General features: G+C 42.5%; 1 protein-coding gene across 5 annotated transcripts in view; it reads left to right on the top strand.

The window, feature by feature from the left end:
• Prickle2 (prickle planar cell polarity protein 2) overlaps window positions 1-18,005 on the top strand; it is a 345,167-nt gene that overhangs the window by 228,258 nt on the left and 98,904 nt on the right. For all 5 annotated transcript variants that reach the window (XM_087657555.1, XM_087657554.1, NM_001107876.3 and 2 more), the window contains 1 exon segment: window positions 16,843-17,026. In XM_087657555.1, coding sequence (XP_087513681.1) covers window positions 16,843-17,026 — 184 coding nt within the window.

The following is an 18,005-nucleotide window of genomic DNA, read 5'->3' as shown; positions in this document are numbered from 1 at the left end:
CAGATGTCTGTGAGTTCAAGGCCAGTGTGTTTCTACAAAGTGAATTCTGCAACAGCCAAGGCTACACAGAGAAACCGTCTCATAAAACAGAAACAATAACAACAAAACCCACAACATGTTGGCTTTAATACCCCGATCTCACACTCACATATGTGTGTGCTTGCGTGTGTGTTTTGGAGGCTGAGTTTTCAGTATATAGGTGGCTAACTCCAAGGGAGAATTGGTGTTCTCGGGGGGGGGGTGCCCCCTAACTGGTCACCCAATGCCAAGTGGGTTATCCTGAAACTATATACATATAAGCAACACCAAATGGCTCTCAGGTTGTATTATATATTTATGCATCCACACACATGCATATACACACACACACCTATAATAATTAAGGACAAGAGATCATGAATTTGAGAGGGATCCAGGGAGGGATAGGACAGAGGGAGGGAAATGATATATTTATATTTTAATTTTAAAATGTTGCAAAAATAATTTGAATGAAAGCCAAGTTGTAGATGAAATGTAACTCGGTAAGGAGTTATGGAACATAAAGACAATGTTGGTTGGCAGTGTGGACATGAGCGAAGTGAGGGGTGACCTATTTGGGAATGTGTCACTGGAATCACACTTGCTCCTAGTTCTAGTGGGAACCTATAGCAAGGAGGCATATTAGACAGTCATTGTTTTCCCCTCTGTTTATGTTTTAATTTACTTTTTTGAGAATTTCATGCAATATATTTTCATTATAATCTTTCCTCCAACTCTTCCTAGATCCTCCCCTATTTCCCTAGTTATCCAATTTTATCCCCCCTCTCTCTTTCTCTCTCTCTTTTTCTCTCTCTCTCTTCTCCTCTCTCTCTCTCTCTCTCTCTCTCTCTCTCTCTCTCTCTCTCAACAACAACAACAACAACAACAACAACCAAAAAAGGATAACAAAGCAGGAAAAAAAGAAAACTATGAAGTCTGATTTGTGTTGCCAACTACTCCTGAGAAAGGCGCCTGCTCTGGAGTGTGGGTATGAGTGTGGCTGTAAACCCTGCAAGCTATAAATAGCAAGCCATCTGCACGATGTGCTCACTGGTGCAGTAGTGGCACTCACGTTAAGGGTGTACCAGAGATTTCTACTCCTTCCCTTCTTTCCCACTCTGGGATATAAGCAATGCAGGGACTAATGGAGGCCTTTCCGACTTAGGATGTAGTGAGAGTTGAACTCTTGGTTGGACCTTTAGCAGGCCATCACCCAGCCTGTCTCAGATGACAGATGCCTGGCTTTACTTGTCTCTCCTCTTACACTGGGAACTTCACTGACCTCAACTCCGCCTTGATTTTCCTCCTTAAAATCAAACTTCATAAATATTGCCCAGCCCCATCCAGGATTAAGAGTAACCAAGACAAAAATTCTTAACATTTCATTTCGCCTAGGCAGCGTGCCATTTTCCCAACTCTTTTCTTGGCCTCTGTTCATCAGTTATGAGTCCTTGGAGATATTGATTCATGAAAGTTCCAGCACTCAACTGAGAAACATAAATTTTCAGTTTCAGAATAGTTATAGTGTACATAGAAATACATGCTTTTGCTTGTCTGCATTCTAGTATTTGGGTATATAGAAACAATAATATCTATCAGGGCATAAGGATCTACTTGCTACTCAACATGCATTGTGATTCACATAATTTACCTGATTCATACAGCTCTCATGTATCTAATTAATTACTTAATTATGTGATGAACATATATGTTGACTTGGTTGTCTGAGGTGGTTCCTAGGTGGTCTCCATTCTGGTTAACTAATTTGGGGTTCTTTAGAAATATGAATTTGTTTTCAGTCTTGGCTTTGCAAACTTGAGCAATGTGTTAGATCCATTCTTCCTCTATGAACGGAATCCTCTCCATTGAATATATGTAATATGAAATATGAATATATTTGTGCTCAGAACAAAGCCATCATAAGACTTGTTATCCTGAAGATGAGGGGAAGTCAGAGAAAGGGAGGCAAAGGTATGCAAAACAATTGGGCAAACAAGACTTCCAGAGGCTAAGGAACTTCCTCTCAGTTCATAAACAGTGAAGAATAAAGACGAGACTCTAATCCAGCATAACCATAGTCCCATGCTGAGTTGTGCCCACCTTTTTAAAAGGCTTCCTTGTACCTCTATGGTGCCAGGACTTATAGATATTTCTTTCCTTCTCAATTTTCTTTGCAGACCCCTCAATTAAAAACAATCTTGTTTCATAACTATTGGATTGAAAGCATTCAAGACATTGGCACAAAGGTGAATTTGACACCTACTGTTTTTAATTGGCTTATAGGATGTGAGTGGGAGATTGGGTGGGAGAGTAGGAAAGCCAAGAGGGGACATGTAGCCAGATGAGAGGGAATGGGAAATTCTGCCAAGCTGAGCGTTCCCTATGTACATGCCCCTTGGCTTCTGGGGAGAGGGGCCAGGGTTGTTGCTCAAGACCTTTGTCTAATGTCAATGGCTGTATTTCCTTTTGTTCTTCTCCCTTGAAAAGAAGGGATTCTGAGTCAACTGATCAGTAAATTGATTCCCAGCCCTGGCCTTAGAGGGATGTGAACTTTCTAAGTGACACTCCCTGGTACTGCTGCTTCAGAAGGCTCTGGGTTCTTATTTTTTATTTGAGTTATCTGCTTCAGGGCTTAGTCTGTACCTCACTGTGTGATGAAAGCAGTGAGGAGCTCCATGCTTCCTCCGTCCCATTACCTCTGAAGGTGCAGGAAGCTCGTCACATGTAGGAGTGATGGGCCATCCTAGGTCTTATTCAGGCTGGGTCCTGTGAAATACCTGTCTCATTGGGAAGCTGGGTGAAAACGTTGCTCAGTTGGATTGGGGGAGATGGTGGGGCGATGGCTCAGTCAGTATAGTTCCTGCCACATAACCATGAAGACCTGAGTTTGGAGCCTGAGATCCGTATAACAACCAGAAATCATGACACATAGCTGTATCCCTGAAGAGGGGAGCTCCAGGTTCCCTGAGAAGATCCTGAATCAAAAAACGGATCAAGCATTGACCTCTGTCCTTCACTCCACTTGTAACAGAAACATGTTTTTCCACTTTCACAGATGAGCATGCTCATAAGAATACATGTAGACACACACATGAACACACACACACACACACACACACACACACATACACAGTAAAAAAAAAATGCCACCCAAACAGCTCAGTTTGGCTAATGCCTTTTGGGAGTTGAAGAGGGGGAAAGCTGGTAGTTCCTGGGCAGAGCCAATCAGGAAGCCTGAAGCTATCTTCCTTTCCGTTTGTCAGCTGGTTGCCTAACCTGCCCCCACAATGTCCTTACAGCACCTTAGAACTGTTTACAACCTTCACTGATGAAGTGTGGCCATGCAGTGTTCCTGGCTGGTCACTGTCATATCATATGCTAGTTTGAATTTCTGAAACAGCATCACAGAGAGTAAGACATACCATTTCAAGATCTTCAGGGTGCAAGACAAGGTTTAAGGCTTTGGGGGAAGTCTAAATTCTAAGTCTAAGTACAGAAAGTAAGAAAGTATGTTATTTCTTTTTTCTAATTTAATGAATTTAAAGTTTTGCTTTGCAAAACAAGGAAGGACTGTACAACAATGAGAACATATGCAACACTACTGGACTTCACCCTGATAAATGGTTGTAAAGCTATGTCTTTAAAATGCTTTACCACATTTAAAAAAAATTAAGGTGGAAAAAGGTTTGTAAAATGATTTCCTATTTAAAAATTCATGAAGATACAATGGAAACTGGTATGTATCAAATAATAAATACATGCTTGTCTCTGTTCTGTACAATGAAGAATATTACCAAGTTTGAAAGGAAAAGTATCTTTTATTTCTGAATTCCATTTTTAAAAATTGATTTATAATTATATAAAACAATAATTAAAAGATGACTTCAATATACCCATTAAAGTGCTGAAAATATCATAATGCTCTTCCGTTGGGATATTCAGGAATGAATATGGAATATTTTTGGGAATGCAAAATATATGGTATTTCAAAAAGAAATACATTTAAAAATAACCATGTTATTTGAGAATTTTTGTACAGGATATTTTTATCATATTCTTTCCCATCCCCCCAACTCCTCCCAGCTCCTACTTTTTTACTCACCCAACTTCATGTTCTTTCAGAGAAAGTATTTTCACACTTAAGCAATTCAGGAAACCAAGCTTTCTCAGGCACACCACAGTACTGAGAGGACTGATGACCTTTGAAATGAAGTACAAAATCTTCTATGAATGTATATGTGTTCATTTATAAAAAATGCAAAGAACCTCAACTCTCTTCACATTCCAGAAGACACCAGGTCACCCCCACTTAAGAACTACTCCTCTAGTAGTACGTGGTTGAATTATAGTTCAGAGAACTCTCCTTGATTAATGGAGGACTAAAAACCTAGCAGTGTTCAGCCCATCAAGAACATGCCTCCTGTGCTCATGAGTGCATGGGATCTAATGCTGTATCCTGTTGGAACGGAAGAAGAATCCATGATTATAGATTCCACGTTCTAGATGGGTCAATTAAGAGCTGTGGTCTCAACACTAAAGCCATGGTAGCCCTTGCTTTTTCCTTTCCTCAGATCCTTTTGGACCCTTCACAGCTTCACAGTGCTCTTGAACATTTCCAGTGGGCAGGCCAGAGGATTTTAGTCTATCTGCTCTGTGAACATTTTAGTCTCTGGACTTTTATATATTGAATATTCAAAGCAAATACAGCATGACCAAAGGATACTGACATCATGCTGTCTCGGCAGTAATGATCATCCTGTCATTAGTCTTTTATGTACTTCATTTGCAGAGGCCAAAGGTCAAAGGTAGTTTTCTTTGATGTGATCTTTGTAATATACTTATTCATACCACATACCTGAGTCACACTACAACTGTGACCTCATAACAGTACACGTTTCAAGTTATTGCAAAATATAACTATTTAACAATTTTTTTTTAATTTATTTTATGTGAGTACACAGTAGCTATTTTCAGAAAGACCAGAAGAGGGCATCTGATGCCATTACAGATGGTTTTGAGCCACCATGTGGTTGCTGGGAATTGAACTCAGGACCTTTGGAAGAGCAGTCAGTGCTCTTAACTTCTGAGCCATCTCTCCAGCCCCAACAATTTTTTATTTAAATTATTTGACTGATTTATTTACATTCCAGTCATTGTTGTTCCTTCTGTCCCCCCTCCCACAGTTCCTCATCCTATTCCTCTTCCCTCTTACCTCAGAGAAGATGTCCCTCCCCCTGCCACCAGACCTCCCACTTCCCTGGGGCCTCAAGTCTCTTCAGGGCTAAGTGCATCTTTTCCACTGAGCCCAGACCAGGCAAACCATTTACATGCCAATAATATCTTGTTTGCGTGGCTATCATGAGCATGTGGTTCACTGAGCGCTACCAAACCAGATTTGGGCAAGAATTAGAGATTTGAGTTGTTTCATGAACTACTTGCTGGATACTGACTGTTCTAGTTACAAGATCCTTGACCTTATGGAATTTGCATTCTGTAAGAAAAATCTGAGAGACATACCAACAAAGATAATTTCAAATAGTGATAACTGCTACGGGAAAATTAAATATAATAGACTGGGGAATGAAGAGGTGAGCACCTTTTTTTTTTTTTTTAAATAAAGGAGAGTCTGCATATTTGAGTGACGTCACAAGTGATGACAAGCAGACCAGCTGACCAGGCACTCAGGGAAAGATTTTCTAGGCAGAACAGCAGCTGCAAAGGTCTAATGGTGAGCTGGCCTCAGCAAGTTCAAGGGACAAATGCAGGCCAATATGGCTGCAGCATTAACCAAGACTGTGAGTGGAGAGCAGTACAGCTGGACAGAGAGGACTGAGACAAAGTCCACGGGGACTGATGACGACAGTTAGGGGACTTGTCCTTTGCTTTATTGCCATTGACACCTTGCAAGCTGGAGAGTTGAGTGTCACTAGCATGGTTGTAAGAACAGTGATAGAAACTAGATTTTAGAAGGGGAGGAGTAGGGAGAGAGTAGAGCAGGCTGCTGTGGGTAGCCCAGGCCTGAGGTGGAGGAGGGGGAGGATAAGTACTGAGATTCATCTCTTATCCCCCAGCAAACTTCATCTCATCTGCTGTGCTCCAAGAGTATGGGCATCAGCACATCCTCCCAGTCTGGAAGGAGGAGGAATCAGGAGCATCCATCTTTCCTCCCCACGCCACATCTGAACATAGCACATTTTCAAAACGTTCCTGCTGCGGACCATGTGAATCCAATCCACCTAAGGCTTCTTTCCAATAAAGCAGGAAACCAGGAAATGTTATTTTCATCCTATGGACTTCACTCTTTCCTTTCTCTCCTGCAGAAAGAGGAAATGAGTTCAGGCCAAGAACAAAACCACAAAATCCAGCCTGGTGCAGGGAAGTTAGCCTCTTATCTTCCTTTTCCCCTATCCCTCCGGTGGGAAACCCTAAGAGTTTTGTTTTGTTTGTGTTTAAGACCTTCCCTGGAAAAAAAATCATCTTTCGCTGTTGTGTCTAATTCAATATGAATGACAGGCTTCCTATCCAGCATTGGTGTTTTTTATAAACTCGCAAATTCTTGTTGCTTTTGTTTCGCAAGTCCACTGGGGTCATCTTGAGCTCTTGGCCTCGAGCAGCAAGAAATGTGGATTTCTGGGAAGGTTTTGCCTTGAGCTTTTCAGTACAGATATTAAAGGGCCCCTGTCAAGTTCTGAGGGTGTGACCAGTGCCAGAATCCCTACAAGCCAAGCCCCTGAAGGATGTGGCTGCCAGCTGGCCCCCATTCCCACCAGAGATGGTTGGCTTTCTGCGGTTCTCTGTGTATGGAGCTGGCCACATTCCCTTGGATGAAAGGCGGCCTAATATAAACTGAAAATGTTATTAATAAGCAGCCACTTAAGAATTTCCTATGACTTGCCAGTGATTTGGGGGCCTCTGTGTGAGTAGAGGGGGAAAAAAACACTGCTTGTTTTACATGGGTTAAGGGATCGACATAGTCTGTCTGCAGGGGCCTCACAGAGCCCTTGAGGTCTTGGTGAAGGCTTGGATAAGTTCCAGAAACTCTTTCAGTCTTGGTTGTCCCACATATAAAGTGAAGATAATAATTCCCATCTCTTAGTGTGGTTTGAGGATTAAGCAATGACTACAGGAGAGGTCTTAGAGTCTTTTAACACATACTCACCAAATGTTTCCTTAAAAAGAAAAGTCAAGATGAAGTCTCAGGACATGAAACCAAACTGACTCCCCTTCCTTTGGCTCAGGGGAAAAAAAAGTAATGTGGCACTCCAGATACCTCTAACCCTAAAGGCCAATAAACACAGCATTGGGTGTCTCTGGGCCTTACTGTCCTCAGCTATGACATCATTGATCTTCTGACTGGCCTAGAAGAAGGTATGAGAAATTACGCATTACCTAAATTGAATGCCTTTGATCAGCCCAAGAGATTAGTACTATCTAATTTTCTTTTTATTATGTGTTATAACATGAAGAATATCATTTGTATGATCTTAGAAGCAATAAAAAATTATGGTAAAGATGTGTAATGCCTTAACAAGGATCACGATCAATATCTTACATTGTCCACACCTAAGTATATCAAATATCCAGTGAAGCAAAACGTATATGTATATTCAGTTAGCACATATACAGAGAGAAGTGGAGGCATTTGTCCAAAGGACGAACCTATACTGTCTGTCCTAGTTTATTCTTAGCAGAGCAGCAAGTCTGACAGCTAACGAAATCAGAGCGTCTCTGGATACCCACAGCCTTGCATAGGGATGCAGTGATGCAAGTAGCAGTGTTGCCATGGAGACACCATCCATGGCCAAGCTCTTGTCCTCTGAGAGCTCACTCTGTCTACTCATAATGGTGCTGAATTAGCTATCTGTGAACTTGGTAGGCAGATTCTACAATGGCTTGTGGATGCTTTTTTAACAAAGTCAAAACTCCTAACAGATTGTATGTGTCACTCACCACCTGCCATCTTATCATCTCAATATCTTAGTGACACCATGTTCTCTCCCACCTCCACCTTTATACAACTGTTAGGAATATTCTTTCCTTTTCCTTCTGCCTAAGACTTTCTACTCTGCTTCCTCAGGGGAGCCCTCTGTGACATCTCATTAATCCAGAACCCCTTAAAGCACAGTGCACACGAACCAAAAATACAGTACTCTTCACTTTGTTTCAGATTTTTTCCATTTTTAAAAGTCACAGTGTTTTATGGTATATCAGACACTTATCTATTGCTGTGATAAAACACCATGACCAAGACAGCTTATAGAAGGGATGGTTTATTCTAGCTCATGACTCCAGAGAGAGAGTCCATGGCGGGGTGGTGGATGTGGCATGGGGACAGAACATGGCAGCGGGCAGCCAGAGCAGGGAGCTGAGAGATCACATCTTCAACTGCACACACAAAGTGGAGAGAGCAAACTAGAAGCTTTAACCCTCGGAAAGCCCAACGCCAGTGCCTTAATTACTCCAGAAGGCTCCACCTCCTAAGTTTCTAGAACAATCCTTAAGCAGGACCACTCGATGGGGACCAAAGTGGTCAAATACCTGCACCCTATGAGGATGTTTCTTCTTTAAAAACAAAACAAAACAAACAAACAAACAAACAAACAAAAACACATATGGAAGTCACAGGGATGGGATAGGTAGCTTTCATATGCAAGTCTAGATTTTCCTGTTAACATTGTGTCACATCTGTGCTACATATTCTCTAGACATGCTTCCTCCTCCCTCCTCTCCCTCTCCCTGACTTCTCTCTCTCCCCTCCTTCCTTCTCCATCTCTTCACCCACTTTCTCTTCCCCTCCTTTCTTCTCCCTATCTCATGCCCTCCCTTCTCTATTTCTTCCTCACCTCTTCCTTCCCTTGCCTCTCTCTCCTAGCCCCATCCACTGGCCCTGCTTCCTCCCTGCTCTAACCACTCCCCCTTCCTTTTCCTCTTCCTCCTCCCCACCCCATCTCACATCTTAATTCTACTGAACCATGCTAGACTAGCTCCGAACATCATCCTTTATACGCCTATATCTCTTAAGAATAAGAATGATCTCTCAGGTAAGTGTCGCCTTCCTAGAAGTTTTAGGCTGGCTCTGTGTGATCTTTTTTGTATCCCAACAGGGATTCCTTTGCACCTTGTGGCACTGACTATGACCCACAGGACAAAGTAGATGCTCAGTGAGTGACCTTTCACATAGTGGAGCTACCTCGCCCCACACATTCTATCACTGCCCTGAATTCATTGGCCCTCCCACTCCTGTGGACTCTAGCCTGTGGTTCCCACTGCTACAGGAGATGCATTGTTCTGCCCCTGGCTGCTTATCTTTTCCTGTACTAAGGGTCCAGATGTGGTTTTCTGCCAAAGACTGCGAAGAATTGGGAGATAGCAGCCCTGTCTCTCCTTCAAGCAGCCTTATCTAAGGAAGATTTAAAATGGACCCTCATTCCAAGGTTTGAACAGGGGACCTTGGTTGTCTAGTGTACCTATCTACTTTGTCATTATTCCTCCGTCCACCATGTCATGGCGTCCTCTCCCACATTTTCTTCTTATTTTTTTACTGGTCCTTCTTGGGATGATCTTTTGAGGATCTCATTCTAAACTGTGGCTCATCCATCACTGAGACATCGTATCTGCCAAGCTAGATGCAGAAAGAAATCCCTTTAAGAGTGAGTTCTAAGCAAAGTCACCGGGATGGACCATTTTTTTCAGGGGTGGTGTGCATCCATGCCTCCTGAATTACAAATTAATCTGAAGCAGGACTCTGTTGTGAATTGGCATATTAAAAGGGGACACCTGGCACTGGGAACTTCTCTGTGCTGCCATCGGCTATGCTGGGAGAGAGGGGCACCTCTGTGCAGATGGTAGGAGTCACCAGCCAGGCGAGGAAGGGAAATGGAACAGAACCAGGCAGCAGGGTTCTGGCACTCAGCACACATCAGCCAAGTACCCAGCTGGCCTTGTCACGGTCTCCACCCTTCAGCTCTGTATTCATTAGGAAATCTTTTTTCCTTTCTCACAGAGATAGAAATCTTTCTTCCAGACATGGCAAGTGTCAGGGTTCATGTCCTTCATTCAGTCTGAACATTTGCCAAACAAGAGATAAACAAAGTATTGTGACTGGAGGGGGGAGACGAAGGAGCCAGAAAGGCTACATATAACCGGATGTGCTGATGTCTGGGTATCGGGACAGAAACCCAGGAATTCCAGGGAGAAGTGCATTAGAAGAAAGGACTTCCAGATGCCCACCAAAGTGGCAGGCCTCCTGAATCTTACATTTGTGCCTGGGCTTTAAGCCAGGCTGTTGTCCAACCAGTTTGGCCACCACTGTCAAGGCAGTTGCTGCTGAGGGAGGAGGGAGACTTCTGTGAACAACTCCAGGAGCCACCCTCCACCTCAGTGCCTTTGGGCGCCTGCTTTTTCTGTGCTGGGAAAACTCTACCCCAGTTGTTGCCTTCTGGCTGTTTGGCAGTCAATAGGCTCTTAAAGGCATCTCAGATGTCCCTTCAGTGGAGAGGGCTTTCTCCCCTACCGCAGCCCCTCTCTGCTATGACATTTATCACAATCTAACAAGGGAAAGTTTCTCCCCAGTTACTTCAGTTATCTATCTTCTCTTAGCTTGAAGTTCCATGAGAGTAAAGAGAATCTCTGCCTTAGAATGAAGGCAGACTTTTATCTAATGCCCAGAAACTTAAAGCAATGGCTAGCACACAGTTGACTATTACTCTGTATTGTCAGATTGATGGGGGGGAGGTGAGTTGATGGATGTGTGTGGATTAATGGGATGACGGAGGAGGGATGAAGAGGACGGGATGTGTGGGCCTTTACCGAGAACAGAATCATGGGAAGTATTGGTCTTGGAGCTGGATAACACAGGTTCTAACGTCTGTAAACTTTAACCAAGTTACTTATGAATTTATGCCCAGGCTTTTGAATCTGACTCCCAGATCACGTGACTGTCTCAGGGCCAGCAGGTTTTGCTTCCATTCTTATTGACTCAGTAGACAACAGAGCGTGTCTTTCTGAACAACATCGTTTATCTGTTTACTTCCTCTGGGCATCCTATAGCCTCAGAACCATATTTTTACCCAAAATACCCCCAAATGAATCACCTCCTGGAACCTGGTATTGCCAAAGGTCAGAGAACTTGAATCAATGTCTGACTCACTGAAGACGGATGAAATGGTTCAAGTGAAGGTTGATACTGTGACTGGGAATGCAGGGAAGGTGGGCAGAGGAGCTGGTGAAGGAAGCCAGGCTCCTTTCTACCAAGCAGCTTCACTGGGGGTTTGAAGCGATGAAGTTACCATAGCCCTGGTGAGTGTGTGACTGATCCACAAATATGCAATTCAGAGCCACATCTTGTTGGCTTGTGTTTAGCTGTCTCTTCTTGCTCAGAAAATTGGAAGTTTGACAGTTAATGAAGTCTGTTTTTTCAGATGTGTTTTATCTGAGACACCTAAGCCTTCAGTCTGTGGCACCCATAGTTATACACACAATTCCCACACCAGCAGTTTTCTTCCACACTAAGTCTGAATCCTGGATTAGAACAAACTTTGGTATATTTGCTGAGAATTGTTATGTGATGGGGTGTGTGTGTGTGTGTGTATGTATGTGTGTGTGTGTGGTTGTGTCTTTGTGTATGTATGTGTATATGTGTGTGTGTATCTGGTTGTGTCTTTGTGTCTGTCTATCTCTCTTTCTCTCTGTGTGTGTCTCTGTCTCTCTGTCTTTCTGTCTCTGTCTCTGTGTATGTGTGTGTGTGTGTGTGTCTGGTTGTATCTTTGTGTATGTATATGTATGTGTGTGTGTTTATCTGGTTGTGTCTGTGTGTGTCTGTCTCTCTGTCTCTGTCTCTCTGTCTGTCTTTCTCTCTGTGTCTCTCTGTGTCTCTCTCTGTCTCTCTCTGTCTCTCTCTCTCTCTGTGTGTGTGTGTGTGTGTGTGTGTGTGTGTGTGTGTGTGAGTGATGGCGTCTTGCGCAGGCCAGAGTCTTATCCCTTGACTCATAGAGAACATACAGATTGAAGACTGATTTCCAGCGTCTTAGTATTAAGGGAAAAACTGGTCCAGGAGCTGTTTCTGTTTAGCAGTGATTATCTTGGGATTGTGAGTATTTAGACTTTTTCCTTCTTTTTACTTATCTGTAATTTATGACTTCTTTCTACATTAATTGTATGTTAAGAAGAAGAAAGCATTAACTTTAAATTCTAAGTATAATAAACAAAAATGTCTCCCTCTTTAGAGAAGGGATGATTCTTTTGCCTTTGGTATGATAGTCATGGAGGAATTGAAATACCTAGGGACACATTTGTCCGTTGGGGAAAAGCTGTGGATACCTCTGGGTAATGTTATCCTTTTGACTTTATCAGAGGTTTACTTGCCCACCGTTCCCTTGACTGCCTGAGATGTGTCCTTGTTGGATCCTCCTGTCAGTCGATTGGTTTACAATGGATCTAAGATGCTTTAGGCAGCACGCCTGGCCCTAAACATATGCAGACAGCCTGGGCCTGATCTAGCCTTGTATTTGAGACCATGGAACCCATACCCCGGGGAAGGCGGGAGGCAGAATAACTGGCAGAGCTGCAAGCAGAGATGCTGCTCTTGTAGAGCATGTATCTTGCCTCAGATGAGTGGCAGGCAGCCTGAGTGTTATAAGAGCTTTCAGTGTGTCAGTTATTTTGAGTTAACATAAATCCTCTTGAAAAAGTTCAAAATGTTTATTGCCTGGATTTCTTGGACCATTGTGTCTACTGTTAGAATTCACACCGGTTTTCAGACTGTGATCTGAAAGCCTTCTTTCCATCTAAGAGACCACCTAAGAGAGCATCCTCCAAGTGCATTCAGAGGACTACTGCATGGCGATCCACTGACATCCTTAAGAGCATGCCTAGTCAGGAGACCTGATTAAGATGTGTCTAATCCATCGCAAGGATATGGCTTCTACTCCTGGATTATCTTTCTTGTTGCAATGTCTCGGCAACAAGACGAATAGTTTTCTATGACCAGATTCATCATTTATAAAGGATTTCATGATTAGGAGGTGTGTGTGTGTGTGTGTGTGTGTGTGTGTGTGTGTGTGTGTGTGTGTGTGTGTTTTCTATCAGAAACCTTTGCTTTATTTTTTTCATCTTTCAAATTATAAAGCCCATAGTCCATAGTTCCTGTTTTGGCAGGTCTTAAGAATTACTTAAAGGATCTAGGAAATATGATGATCTTCAGAATCATGTCTTTGAAACCCCCAAACACAGGAGAACCTCAAACTTGCCTGAAGTTCAGGGAGGTTGAGCATGAGAGAAGTTGGACTTGCCATCTCTTCCTGAGACATCAATTTAGACAGCTCAATTTTATTTATGAACCTTCCTGCATATAATTCCTTCTACCAAAACAATTCTCAAAAGAAAAATGGCTAAAGGAGGGAGAAAAGTAGGACTTAATGCTGCTGATAGTCAGAAATGTTTATCAAATAAGGTGGAATCTTTGCCCTCACAAGTCACCCATTTATAATGAATTCTTTGACATCATTCAAGTCAGTTCATTGGCATAAATCACTAGTCCTCATGCAAATGTTGTACTCACTGGTGGAAATGGCTGTGCTGTGCTGAGATGGTTCAGGAAATGGCCTTCACCTGGCAATATCGTACAACCTGTAGAAGAAGGGATTGTGAATTCCATGCTGCAGAACCAAACAAATTGATGGCTGCAGCTCTGGTGAGGCATTTGCAGAGGTTATGTGAGGGTAAAGGCTGGGAAGGGAGGTGAACATGGCATTTCCACTCTCTGAATCAGGGATGATTTCTTGGAAACCTGTCAGTGTCAAATCCAATTATGTACAGGTAGAATGTCAGCTCTGACAGAATGAAACCAATGCATCCTCTCTCTCTCTCTCTCTCTCTCTCTGTGTGTGTGTGTGTGTGTGTGTGTGTGTGTGTGTGTGTGTGTGTGTGTGTTTAAAGAAATCCTGCTTTACTATCAGGTTTACGTTCACAAATGTGTATTTTTCATTAAAAACAAATCTCTTACTTTCACACATACACACCTGGTTATGCTTCATTTGGGTAAAATTATTTAATTAGTGTATTAAAAGAGAAAGCTATTTGCTGCCACTGTATTTTTCAAAAGGGAAGCAAGAGAATGAGGAACCAGAGATCCCTCCTGGCTTTACCTCTGCCTCACTATGCCTTTCAAAGCACCTCAGACTTGGGCTTCCAACTTGTAAATGGAGATTATTAAATTAGCTTCTCCAGTTGTCAGGGAACCACTCAAAGGTTGCAGATTCTTTGCAAATAAAAATGTCTTGCTGTGGGAGCTCCAGTTAATTATAAATGAGGAGTAGTAGTCTGGCAGCCAGCAGAGAAGACAGAGAAAGCCCTTGTGGTTTCGATTTACTGGGCTTTTCTTTCCTCTTTTCTCCTTGACTTTGCTTTTTCGGAGTGATTTGTTGTTGTTGTTGTTGTTGTTCGGAGTGATTTGTTGTTGTTGTTGTTGTTGTTGTTCGGAGTGATTTATTGTTGTTGTTGTTGTTGTTGTTGTTGTTCGGAGTGATTTGTTGTTGTTGTTGTTCGGAGTGATTTGTTGTTGTTGTTGTTGTTGTTGTTCGGAGTGATTTGTTGTTGTTGTTGTTGTTGTTGTTGTTCGGAGTGATTTGTTGTTGTTGTTGTTGTTGTTGTTGTTGTTGTTCGGAGTGATTTGTTGTTGTTGTTGTTGTTGTTGTTGTTGTTCGGAGTGATTTGTTGTTGTTGTTGTTGTTGTTGTTGCTGCTGCTGCTGCTTTTGTTGTTGGAGTGAACAGCTATTCATGTGAAATCAGGTGTAATAGTTGTGTTTGGGGTTTACCAGGCCTTCTTTGGCTCCTCAATTTGCCCTCCCTTTAGGGATTCCTTCCAGCAAGTTCTACAGAAGGCATATAATAATCACTTAAGAAGACGACCAGCTTTCCTGACCTAGCATTGAGGGAAATGCAAATCAAAATCAGATACCAGGCCATATCCACTAGAGTGGCTACCGTTGGCGTGGTAGACCATAACACTTGTGGCAAGAGTTCGAGAAAGTGTAACGTGCCGTCATTGAAGGTGGGAACTTTCAGATAATTTTGAACACAATTTGCCAATCCTTCAAGATGATAACATTTTCGTGTGATTGATGCTGGGACGCCTTTGCTAGGTCTCTGTCTAAGAGAAGTGATGGCCTAGGTCTATATAAAGATTCAATTAGAATTGTTCAAAAGAACACAGAGTCTAAATATCCACCAGTTGATAAATACATGAATACGATACATCCCTACAATGGAATATTCCTCAGCAGTAAGTATAAACATTCAAGAGACTGATGCATGCTGCGGCCTGGATAGACACCATTATTTCATGTGAAAGAAGCTAGTTCCAGAAGATTATATTCTGCATGGTTCCTTTATGTGAAATGTCCAAAATAGGCAAAAGCAACAGCGACAGAAAGATTAGTGGTTGTCAGGGTGTGTGAGCTTGGGCTATGAGAAGTCCCTGTTCATGTTCATGGGTTTAGTGGGGGGTGTCTAAAATTAGTGGTGATTGTGAAATTCTGACTATATTAAGAGCTAGTGAATTATACGCTTTGGAAGGGTGGGTTCTATGCTATGTGAATTATCTGAACAAAGCTGTTGTCACAAAATTCAGACACACATGGAGTTTAGAATTCTGGGCTCTCTCACTGCCTTTGTAGTGTGCTACAAAAAGATCAGCATCCACGCGGAATACTTGTTAAAGTTTGCCGCCTCCATTCCGTTCTGCTTATTTTATTGTTAAGAGAGAGAAGTGTGTGTGTGTGTGTGTGTGTGTGTGTGTGTGTGTGTTGCTTGACCTTACCATTCTCACTGTTACAATATTTAGATAGGGACAAGGATAAGGAAGTAGCTGGAAACCTTAAGGGAGATGCTCAGTTTGAAGAATTTGCATTCTTGACTAGAACTATGGAATAATTCACGGTTGGAAGGAGAGCTCAGTCAGGAGGAACAGAGCCAGGCATGGTAGCACACACTTGTAATTTCAACACTGCTGAGGTAGAGGGAGGCTGAAACAGGTGGGTCCCTGGGGCTTGCTGGTCCCTAGCCTTTTTGGTGACCTCTAGACTGACAATAGACCCTATCTCACAAAAAGAAGTAAAGAGCACCAAAGAACAAAACAAAACAAAGAAAACTACTTACTCTCTCTTTTCCCCTCCATCTTCCCCCCCTCTCAGAAAAAAAAAAAAGATTCAGATGTGTGAACTACAAACGTTGTTACATTTTGAGTTTCTAATTAAGACTTTAAACCATGGACCTTTAATGGTGGTGAAATCATCTTCCTATACGGGTCTTGGGACCACATTTGTTTTAGGGAAAAATGTTTGTTCCTTACTCCTAAATAAAACAAAAATCATACCCATGGTTCTTTTATAACCTATTTTTTTCTGTTTGCATGATTTAAGAGCTTAAAAGAAAAAAAGAAACATGTCAGTGTTTATTAAATCTGGTAATATTTCTGGTTACTGTGTGGATTCTATATATTTAATGCTATTATAGTGGATATTATAGTGAAGGGAATTCGTATCTACTGGTGTGTGTGTGTGTGTGTGTGTGTGTGTGTGTGTGTGTGTGTGTGTGTGTGTGTGTTTGGAAGAAGGTTGGTCTGCGTGTCAGCATGCTCACCTGGTAGTTCCTGATCGTCACCTACGTGGCTTTCATTTGACACATTTATAAACCAGTGCTCTTTGGATTGTAGCTGGTGACTGTGTTTATGGGTTGGAATCCGAAGGCTGGTGATTGGCAGGCAGCCTCTAGACAAACAGATGGCTTTTTTCCTCCCTCTGACCTGCTGTGTTTGCTGTCTACAGGAAGATCTGCCTGCACTGCAAGTGTCCCCAGGAGGAGCACATGGTGACAGTGATGCCGCTGGAGATGGAGAAGACCATTAGCAAGCTCATGTTTGACTTCCAGAGGAATTCAACCTCAGATGACGACTCGGGCTGTGCTTTGGAAGAATATGCCTGGGTCCCCCCGGGGCTGAAGCCTGAGCAGGTAACCATCTTCCTGGGAGCCTTCCCCATGCCGCTAACTTTAAATGGTGTCTTCCTCGAGTTTTCACACCCCAACTCAGAAGGGAAAGGTTGCTCTGCTGATTCAGGGTTGTTCGGCAATAAATGAGTTGAAGACATCCCAGGCCCCAGTGGGAAATCGAGCCAAGCCTAGAATAATCCATCGCTAATTCATTCTGTATTATCAATGTCAACTGTTTGTAGATTATCTGGAGACATCTTAGAAATGATGAAGGTTAAACGTTTTATTCCGGAGTGCAGGGAGAGAAAGCATCATAGCACCAACATGAATCATCCCATTCAGTCTCTAGAAAGCAGTGGTTCCCAACCTGTGGGTCATAACCCCTGTAGGGTCGCATATCAGATAGTTACATAATGTTTCATAAGAGTAGCAAAATTACAGTTCTGAAGTAGCAACGAAATAATGTTATGGTTAGGGTCAGCACAACATGAGGAGCTGTATTAAAGGGTCGCATCGTTAGGAAGGTTGAGAATTGCTGTTATAAAGGCAAATGAGTACTTGCCCTTCCCTCAACAGTGTTTAAATATTAAGTTTGACCTTACTGGCTGTAAACATCACTGTCCTGATCAGAATATCTTTCTCTTTGCTCCTTCCGTTTTGCATTTTTCCTAGTCGTACCAGACATTGTCTTTCATTCTTGGTACTTGGTTTTCTCTTCCTGGGAAAGCTGAAGTCAGCCTAGTAGTACATCTGTAAGCAGGAGCCACTTACCATCTTCCTGATAATGACTTTCAGAGACAGCTAGGGTCTTAAAAATGTGTTAACTACTATTGTCCTCCCCTGAACCATTAAATTCGTGAGAGTTCTGTGTCTGGTGAAGTATTCAGAAGCTCAAACGGCATGGCTTTATGTGTCAGAAACTTTAAGCGTGATAATGCTTTCAGGAAAAGTACTTTGTAATTAAGACCCAAGAATCCACTAATAACTAGAGAAGTGGTTC

Source organism: Rattus norvegicus, chromosome 4 (genome assembly GCF_021556685.1).
Source record: "Rattus norvegicus strain SHRSP/BbbUtx chromosome 4, alternate assembly SHRSP_T2T, whole genome shotgun sequence".
Taxonomy (NCBI): Eukaryota; Metazoa; Chordata; class Mammalia; order Rodentia; family Muridae; genus Rattus; species Rattus norvegicus.
The sequence above is the reverse complement of the archived record's forward strand: the minus strand, read 5'-3'. Positions and strand labels throughout refer to the sequence as shown.